This window comes from Perissodus microlepis, chromosome 23 (assembly GCF_051167445.1).
Source record: "Perissodus microlepis isolate ML-2025 ecotype Zambia chromosome 23, ASM5116744v1, whole genome shotgun sequence".
Lineage (NCBI taxonomy): Eukaryota > Metazoa > Chordata > Actinopteri > Cichliformes > Cichlidae > Perissodus > Perissodus microlepis.
Window position 1 is genome coordinate 17,178,640 of NC_140482.1, and position 9,657 is coordinate 17,188,296.

The 9,657-nt window shown below is 40.3% G+C and overlaps 1 protein-coding gene across 1 annotated transcript; it reads left to right on the plus strand.

Annotated features, from left to right (window-relative positions):
* The first annotated feature begins 5,247 nt into the window (after window positions 1-5,247).
* On the plus strand, window positions 5,248-7,734 carry LOC146361176 (uncharacterized). Its single transcript, XM_084922326.1, has 5 exons — window positions 5,248-5,664; window positions 5,759-5,925; window positions 6,974-7,061; window positions 7,231-7,306; window positions 7,511-7,734. Exons 1-5 carry the CDS (start codon window positions 5,637-5,639, stop codon window positions 7,569-7,571), a joined length of 420 nt encoding a protein of 139 aa, XP_084778452.1. The 5' UTR covers window positions 5,248-5,636; the 3' UTR covers window positions 7,572-7,734.
* The last annotated feature ends 1,923 nt before the right edge of the window (window positions 7,735-9,657 follow it).

Below are 9,657 nucleotides of genomic sequence, written 5' to 3' on the forward strand. Positions count from 1 at the left end.
CATACTGTTTTACTTTTGTCCATGACGTGCTTACCTTCAGGGTCATACTTCACATGAAGACCAAAATAGTTCCAAACGCCACATCTGAATGAGGGTGGGGGAGGTTCAATTTGCCATGTTGCAAGGAGAGCTTAACTTCTGTCTGGCTAGCTTGCCCTGCGCTCAGTGAATCTGCGTTCGACTCAGTGTTGCCAACTCCACAGTAAGGAAAATTGCTATTGGCTGTCCTAAAAGTCGCTAGAAGTCGCTAAATGATGTCATCGCCTAATTTGCATAATTGGTCATGCTAATGTAATTGTAACCTACGCTGCTGGAGAGAGAAATAACATCGTGGAAGAGAGATAAAGTCAGTAAAAAAACGTCTTAAATCCATTTATAATTTATATATTTTAGCAATTATTGTTTTTTTAATGTCACAATTCCAACCCTGCTCCTTTATCCGGGCTTGGACCGGCAAAAGTGACCCGAAATAGGCACTCTGGTGGAGTTACTTTGTGTGTGTGTGTGTGTGTGTGTGTATTTTAAAACCTTGTGGTCCACAAAACAACATAACAGTAAAAGAACTGACTGCGTTACAGTCAGTGCGGGAGCAGCGGCTTCGTTCATGCGCGATTCATTTGCAGTTTGGACGCATAGGTTTGAACGTCTCCTGCCCTGATAGCAGTTGGGGGAGGACTATCCTCCGCCTGTGAGCACTTTGGCATGGGTGAGGTGCCCATGGCAGCACCCGCTGCTTATTGAGAGTAAGAGCGATACGCGTTTTCACGTCAAAAAGTCATAAATAAGGCTCCAATAACACCAGAAGAAGTCGCCAGATTTGTCGCTAGTCGCTTTTTAGAAAAACAGTCGCTAAGCGGGTCTGAAAACTCGCTAAATATAGCGACAAAGTCACTAAGTTGGCAACACTGGTTCGACTACTCCGCCTAGGCTGCACTGTCCAGTGCAGATCCACTGAGCGCTCAACACAGACACCATCGTCAGAAGGAAAGTTGATAAAATAAATTACAAATTTTGTATTGTTCGTTACATATGCGTACCGAACCGAAAGCACTGTATCGAACGGTTCAATATCGATACGAATGTCGTTGCACCCCTAGTAAGTAGCATAAATTTGCCTTTTCTTATAGAGTAAATTAAATTTGCTGAAATTCCTCCCACAGCTGACTAGAGTCAAGAACACGTAATAGAAATGCTAAAAAATAAAAAAAGGAAATTAAAATAGAGCAGTCAGAGTTTTCAAAGCGTTCTGGGGGAAGCTGGGGACACTGAGTCAGAATGGTTCATGCAGTGGTCGGTGTCTACCATGGCAGAAACCCCCAAACGAGAAGTAAAGAGTTCTGTCAAGCTGAAGAAGGAGTCCTATCCAGCTTTTCTGGCCCATAAAACTCTGGAGGTGGGTAACAGACAGCCTCCTGGTAGGAGTCGAGTTTGGCCATGGAACCAGACTTAAGGGTGGTGTTGAAGAAAAGATTCAGGTAGGGGAAGCTGCTCAGTGCTGACTTCCAACATCAGGAGTATCGTGCTTCTTAACCTCTCCCTGGAAAGGTTTATGTCAGGGTGCTGGAGATGAGAGTCTGACCATTAATCATATCAGATTGAAGAGGAATTGATCAACCTGTTGACATGTGTTTTGTGCACTTCGACATTCTTCTACAATTGTCAGGGGATTGTGTGGAGGATGCTCCAGGAGTGGCTTTTTGTTACAGGCTTTTTGATCCCTGATCAACAGTTAGAGCTTGGCTCACAATGGTGGGTGTTGGACTCCACCCAGGCTACCCTTTGTCATTGATTCTGGAAGTAATTTCTAGGCACAGCCGAGGGATGGAGCAGATTATGTTTGGTGGTCTCAGAATCTCATCTCTGCTGTTTGCAGATGATGTGATTCTATTCTCTTCATTATCTCCTGCTTTCACTGGGGCGAAGGTTTGTTGCTGATGGCCGGTCGTATGGAATATGACCACAGATACAAACAGGAGAAGATCTCAGAGTAGAAATCCTGCAGAGGTTACAATTGTCAGTTGGCTTGGAAATGCCTCGGTGTATTTTCAAAAGACTTGGAGGAGGTGGATGAGAAGAGGGAGGTCTGAGCATCTACACTTATACTGCTGCCGCCACATCCTGGATGTCTACATTGCATGAGACCAAACTGTAAATTAAAGTAATTGTGCATTTAAAGAATTGAATGTGAAACTCTTAATATGTTGATTTTGCAGAGAAAGAAGGCGTCTACAAGAAAGTGGGTGACAAAGTCGTCCTCACACCAGGCTCTGTGCCTGCTTCCATCACCAGGATCAAGTGGACACATGATCAAGATGTTGCTCTGGAGTGGACCAGACAACAACGTTTCACCTCCTGGCACTTCCGAGGTACATTCACTCAAGATTGAAATCCATATACATACACAGATTACATATTTTTAATGTTTATATGTAGCCAAAGGAGCTTGCAAAGAAAAGCGTCTGGACTTCTTTAAGTTACTTGAAGACGTTTCACCTCTCATCCGAGAAGCTTCTTCATTTCTAAGGTCAAATGGTGGAGAGTCCCAGATATAAACCTAGTGGGAGTATCCCCCCACAGAGGGACAAAAGGACCCCCTGATGATCCTCTAATCGCCTGAGCCAAGGTGTGAAACTGGGTGTGGGTCCCAATCAGCCAGAGTTTCGGGTGTGTTCATTGTGAAACCTGGCCCCACCTTATCATGCGAATTCCTGAGGTCAGATGGCCCAGGATGTGAGTGGGCGTTAAGGCGTCTGGGAAGGGATCTCAAAACTGGATTGTAGATGGCAGAGAGTTGGTGTCGTAAACCCCCGCCTCTGTTCAAAGATGGTCGCTCACAGTGGACATAGATGGCTTCTTTCACTCCTCTTTCAAACCATCTGTCCTCTCTGTCCAAAATGTGAACATTGGCATCCTCGAAAGAGTGTCCTTTATCCTTAAGATGCAGATGGACTGCTGAGTCTTGGCTCAGTCTTGGTTCCTGAGTCTTGGCTGTTTGGTCAAACAGTGGCTGTTTGGTCAAACAGTGGCTGTTTGGTCTCTCCATTGGAGAGACCAAACAGCCACTTCACAAGTGCATGGCACAACACAGAAGAGCCACCTCCACAGGACAAGACTCAGCAGTCCATCTGCATCTTAAGGATAAAGGACACTCTTTCGAGGATGCCAATGTTCACATTTTGGACAGAGAGGACAGATGGTTTGAAAGAGGAGTGAAAGAAGCCATCTATGTCCACTGTGAGCGACCATCTTTGAACAGAGGCGGGGGTTTACGACACCAACTCTCTGCCATCTATAATCCAGTTTTGAGATCCCTTCCCAGACGCCTTAACGCCCACTCACATCCTGGGCCATCTGACCTCAGGAATTCGCATGATAAGGTGGGGCCAGGTTTCACAATGAACACACCCGAAACTCTGGCTGATTGGGACCCACACCCAGTTTCACACCTTGGCTCAGGCGATTAGAGGATCATCAGGGGGTCCTTTTGTCCCTCTGTGGGGGGATACTCCCACTAGGTTTATATCTGGGATTCTCCACCATTTGACCTTAGAAATGAAGAAGCTTCTCGGATGAGAGGTGAAACGTCTTCAAGTAACTTAAAGAAGTCCAGACGCTTTTCTTTGCAAGCTCCTTTGACTACGATGACCTGGATGACTGAGAACCTTCACAGACGTTTGTATGTAGCATATTTAGAAAAAAGTCTTGACTCTCATTGTAAAACTATGAAGCCTAAAAGTATCCTTACATTTTTCCTTTAATTTAACCCTTGAAAATACACCAAACATGAAGGTTTCGGTACTGACGACCTTTAAATAAATTTAAACCTTTGCTTAAATAATATTTTTGAGGGACACATTTACGCAGACCAAGAGACTAGTTGTTGACTGCCTGACAACCATCGGTTGCCAGAGAAAAATGTGTTTTCTCTGACTGATTGGGTGGCAAGTAGTTGTGGGAAGCTGCTGACTGTAGAAAGGTGAAATTGTTGCAAAGAGGTATTTAGTGCTCCACTGAAAACTTCCTTCCAATTGGTTTGGTAATGAGCAATAGTTTGTAATTGGAATTTTTAATTTCTACTTTCAATTACACAGACTTGTCTGCCGACATGCGCCATCTGCTCCCCAAACAGATGTAAAACTCAAAAGTGTGACACAAACTGGAAACTGCTCGTTTCCCTTCAAAGTAAATGTTGCAGCTTTTGAAACACGTTGATTTTGCAGGTAAGGCAGAAAAGTATCTGCATTTTTTCAACTTTGACTTCCACTCACTGGTTTGTTGGCAAGTTAGTTACATCTTAAGTCACACAGACAATTCACCACCTTTATGTATGGTTTCCATCTCAATCTGATGTTGACTAAAGCAATCACAAGCAGTCTTGATGCCTGCTTAATCATCCAGGTAAGAAAATCCCAGAAAGTTGATTCTGTTCATCTGAACATAACATATTCAGTGAGTAGAAGTCTCTCGTCCAAGTGACTTCTTTGCTCTTTTTCAGTGACTTCACTAAAAAAAACCTGAAGAAGTCACTTGGATGAGAGAGTGAATGTTTCAGCCACTGTACTTGCTACACCCAGATGGACAGAATCAATTTTCTGGCACCAGGAGGTTTGTGGTGAAGCACCCTCTTTGTGAGTATTCACCCAGGGACATCCAGGGACCTTAGGCAAACACTCACCAACTAGTCAGAGACAAAATATCTTTCAATAGCAACCAGAGGTTGCAAGGAGTGTGTAACTTAAGCCTTCATTAACAGGCTAAGTAGATTCTTTGGGGTAGGTTTTTTTGTTTAAAGTGTTATGAGGTATAAATAACTCTCGGATTCCAGTGATGTAAATTTCATCTACTGGTTAGCACCTTAAACTATGAAGTTTAAGGGAATTTCAGTGCTAATATATTGAAATGATCCACGATGATACCTTCTGATAGGTTTATAGCTTGAACCTATTCGCTGGAACGTTGAAGACAATATAATTGCACAGCAAAGCAAGACACGAAGTAGGCAAAGTTCTTCATGTTTCTCGTGCACGGGAGAGAACCGGACAAACGCCACTCCTTCGCTTGACCCAGTTGCTCTCGTCCGCTCCCCCGTAACACTGCTCTTTTATTGAGGTCACATGAATATGCATAGGTTCATTAACATATGACGTCTACATACAAACAAAGAGTACCTTGCCTTTGTGTGTGTGTGTGTGTGTGTGGGGGGGGGGGGGGGGGGGGGGGGGGTGTCAGAGTGTGACCCCATAAATGACTTCCCTAAACCTGCTGGTCTGGAAGTCCAGCAGTTCATCAAACCAAAAGGCACTTAGCCTAAAACAGATATAGATACGTTTATCCTACCATAAAACAATAAGACAAGGTACGACCTCTTCCCATGCTCCCAGGATGTAGGTGTGCACACAAAGTTTGCAGACTATTAAGGATCAAACCTCTACCAATCTAAAACTAATTATAAAACTCTAAGCATATATAGGTAGATATTTCTAACCATAAATGACAATCAACAATACAAAACCTAACACCTTCACTTCATACTTTTAGATGGCTGTGAGGTGGATACCTCCACTGGGGTCCTGACTATCTCAAACCTGGCTCTAAACGACAGCGGCAGCTACACGGCGGAGATTAATGATGAAGTCATGAGCACAACGGAAATCATTGTTATCAGTAAGTGTGAGGAGGAATTCATACTCTAGCCAGCATGAACTAGTTCACCTGATTTTACGTTAAATCCTTGTTGGTTTTCTCCCTTTTCTACCAGCCACTGTCCCTAATCCTACTGTGTCCACATGGTGCCACCCTGAGATGACCTACTGTACTCTCACTTGTGAACCCAACATCACAGACGACGCCAAACCGATCACCTATTACTGGAGGATAGGTGACATAGTGATACGGTCTCCAACCAGTCAGTTCAACATCACACAGGTATAAACAGCATCTGATTATTGAATCACATGACAGCTCTGTTGGTTATTTTTTTATCATTTTATCCAAACCTAATGAATCCAAAACATTTTTTTATCTAAATACTTTCAAGACATTTTATCGTAGCTTTACGTGCATTTGGCCTTTACACAATGTATAAAGAACCTGTTTGCTTTTCCTTCATTATTTAAAGAAGTGACTAAAAGTCAAGTAAAAGCTTCAGTTTATTACATATATACTGCATTGTATATGGCAACACTTATAGACCAAAGAACATAACAGCTTAAATGCTGAATTTTGTACACTGTATTCAGAAGAGTTCAGACCTCCAGTGTGCAGCCTTCATTTGAGAAACAAACAGCAGTGATTAAAAAAATAATCATCATCTGATAGTGATCTCTCATAGGGATCCCTTTGTGCTCTAAAAGTGTCTTTTGATGTGTGAAAGGTCCCTTTTTTGTGAGTGCACAAATAGCTGGAAGCAGAAAGTCCAGCTTAAAAGAGAAATTTGATAACCTGTTATCTCTGATCAGGCTTTTACACTTTGTTATACCAGCTTAGGCAAAAGAAAACCGTTCTCTGTGGTAAACCTAACTAATCAACTGTTTTTATCCCCTATTTCCTGTAGACTTAACCACATTAAATGTGTGTTTTCAGTTAGTATTTGCCTGTTTTTGGAGTCTGTATTTGGCTCTTCTTTCTGCAACTCTCATGACAGCACTAATGAAAATTGACAAGGATTACACTGATGTTGGCACATCCAAATCCACACACAAACAAAAAACATGTTACAAAAACAGAATCAGAAACAGAGTGAACTGTCAAATGATTATCTTTAGCTTCATGGAAATAATTTCAATAAGTTGGAGGGAAATCTGGGCATATTCTGGCACCCCTGAGCCCCACTGTAAAAAAACAAAAATTCAGTCAAATTCAATATGTGCTTAAAAAAAGTTAAACAATAAAAAGGAACTCTGTTATTTATTCAAAATGCTGTGTGTGTGCGTGTGTGTGTGTTCATTAGCTCCCTTTTTCTCTTCATTTGTAGGAAAACACAGAGTATTCGATAAGCTGTCAGCTGGAAAACCCAGTCAGCCACGAATACAGTGAAAAAATCCTGAATCCACTCTTAATCAGTGAGTTATCAGCTCAACAAATTATATATAAGTAAAATATTACATTTTATATTACTAAAACAGCAGAGACTGTGGCAGTGTATCTATTAATTACTGATACATTTTCACATGTAAAGACTGGAACAGATTGTTTGTGTAAACTTAATTTAATCTTTTTATATTTTCTTAGGGAATCGGGCTTTACTGAGCTTACCATTTGTATGGATTCTGGTGTTCCTGTTTGGCTTTATTTGTTGCAAATGCTGGTAAGAATCCACACAAGATTACTCTGTGCATGTTTATCAGCATTATTTTATTGTACTGTTTATTTGTTTTTCACTTATTAATTTTATTTAGCTATAATCAGATGGACTTCATTTTATTTTACTTTAGTTCTTTGTGATTCAGCTTTGCTCTGTAACGTACCCCTGCTCTAACTGGTGTCTTTTTCTTCTTGTCCACGTAAAAAGTTGTTGTACCCACAGGACCCGAAGTCACCACCGCTCCAACACCATCAACACTGCGAGATAGCGCAGTGTTGGATCAAAATGTGACAATGAGGATGAAGAAGAGTTGGTGTTACATAAACCAAACTAATCCTGGAAACACAGGAAGTGAATAATGCGGAGGGGTCAGAGGAACAAAAACAAGAACACCCTCAAAACATATGTATATAATTTATACGTAATAAATAATAAATATAAGAATATATAGTCAGAAATATGTACAGATTAGTCACAAATTTGTACATTGGGAAAAATCACATTTTTTTCTTATATATATATATATATATATATATATATATATATATATATATACACACACACACACATATATATATATATATATGTATATATACACACACATATATATATATATATATATGTGTGTGTGTGTGTGTGTGTATATATTACATTTGTTTTTGTTTTTTTACAAATAGCCATAATGTGTTAGACAGTTAAATTTTGGATTGCAGAAGCATCATATTTGTAAAATCATGATAAAAATACAATAAAACTTTTAGTTATAATTAATATGACTTTATACATTTATTGCGCTTCGTTAACATAGTACCGTCTTGCTTCTTGGTTTTTAATGTTGTGTTGCTATTAATCAGTCTGGGTGCAGTCAGGACTCAACAGCTTACAGAGGCGAAAGCCAAACTTGAGAGGTTCATTCTTCATGTGTGAGCTGTGCTTGGAGGTTTAAAAAGGGAGAAACCATAAAATCCATAAAAAAAACCAGCATTTCAATACTTTATACCTTTATAAACACTACAAACATCACAAGTCATGTTTTTTCCAGTTGAGCTTTTGTTGGGCTAACAGCACGTACTTGGATAAAAACATGTTTGCATTTCAGTCGGATGTTGTAAATCCAGCAGCAAGAAAATACCAACTCTAAGAAAACTTTTTTTTTTTCATTACACCCAAAAGGTAGAACACCTTCACATGTAGAGGTTTTGTAAATGAACAACTTTTAATAGCCTACATTTTTATAATTAAAATGATTTCTCTAACCCTTGGAATACTTTGAGTATTTCACACATTTCCTCTGCTGTGAAATTGGACGATAGTGATATGACCACATCAGGAACAATGAACCGTCATGGTCGACCAAGCCCCTGCATGGGATGTACCAGAAACACAGAAGAAGAGGCTGATATCAACAAATCCTACCAGTGGCTGGATAAGCCAACTTAAAGGAAAGCAGAGACTCTGATCATGGCAGAACAAGAACAGGTCCCAAGCAACCGATCCACAGAGGGCGGAGCCTGGGAGGATGTAAGATGCAAACTTTGAGTGTGTACACTGAGAGGCACAACCAAATGGCTAGGATAGTGGACTCACTTTGAAGCTTTGTAACACTTCTCAGGATCATCTAAAAGCAGGTGATTTCTTAAAAATGGTGACGTGAGTTTCAGCAACTGGTGCTGCAGTGAGAAATACTGTTAGTGGTGCTAAATGCCCAAACACTGATGCACTAATGGGGACCTGCAACACATTTAAGATCTCTTTTATAGTTTGTTTTTTTTTAAATTATAATTCTGAATAAAAACTTCTCCAGTTTCCATGCTCAGCCACATATTCATATTTCAGAGGTACAGAAGAAGAGGGGAGGTGTTTGTGCCATGTGTATGATATCATTTGGTTCCTAAACTTTGAGTTCTTCCACTCTGAGCAGGTTATTCTGTAGCACTATTGCAATTAACTTGAATTTCACTGGTCATTAAGAGACATATGGTGACTGTTTAATCATGTTATGGGTACAAAATGCTGTCTGATCTATTGTTGATCATTACATCCAAAAGGCAGAACACCTTCACATGTAGAGTTTTTGTAAGTAACAACTTTAATACCTTACATTTCTTATAATTCAAATGATTTTTCCAACCCTTGGAATACTTTGAATATTTCAGAAATTTGCTCTTCTGTGAAGTTGATGGTGAACTGGAACACATTAAGACTACTTTTACAGATGTTTATTTTCTTTACACACTAACAACATGGCAGCAGTGTCTCCATGCTCAATGTTCAGACTTTAACTGTAGAAGAAAATAATATACAGACTTACAGATGATTGATGCTAGCATGCCAAAGATCAGACATGTATGATG

Bases quoted from the DNA above. Each gene is read 5' to 3' on its own strand.
- LOC146361176 (XM_084922326.1), top strand. From the start codon at position 5,637: ATGAGCACAACGGAAATCATTGTTATCA. The intron at 5,926-6,973 runs GTATAAACAGCA...CTTCATTTGTAG, and splicing joins GTCAGTTCAACATCACACAG to GAAAACACAGAGTATTCGAT. The intron at 7,062-7,230 runs GTGAGTTATCAG...ATATTTTCTTAG, and splicing joins CCTGAATCCACTCTTAATCA to GGAATCGGGCTTTACTGAGC.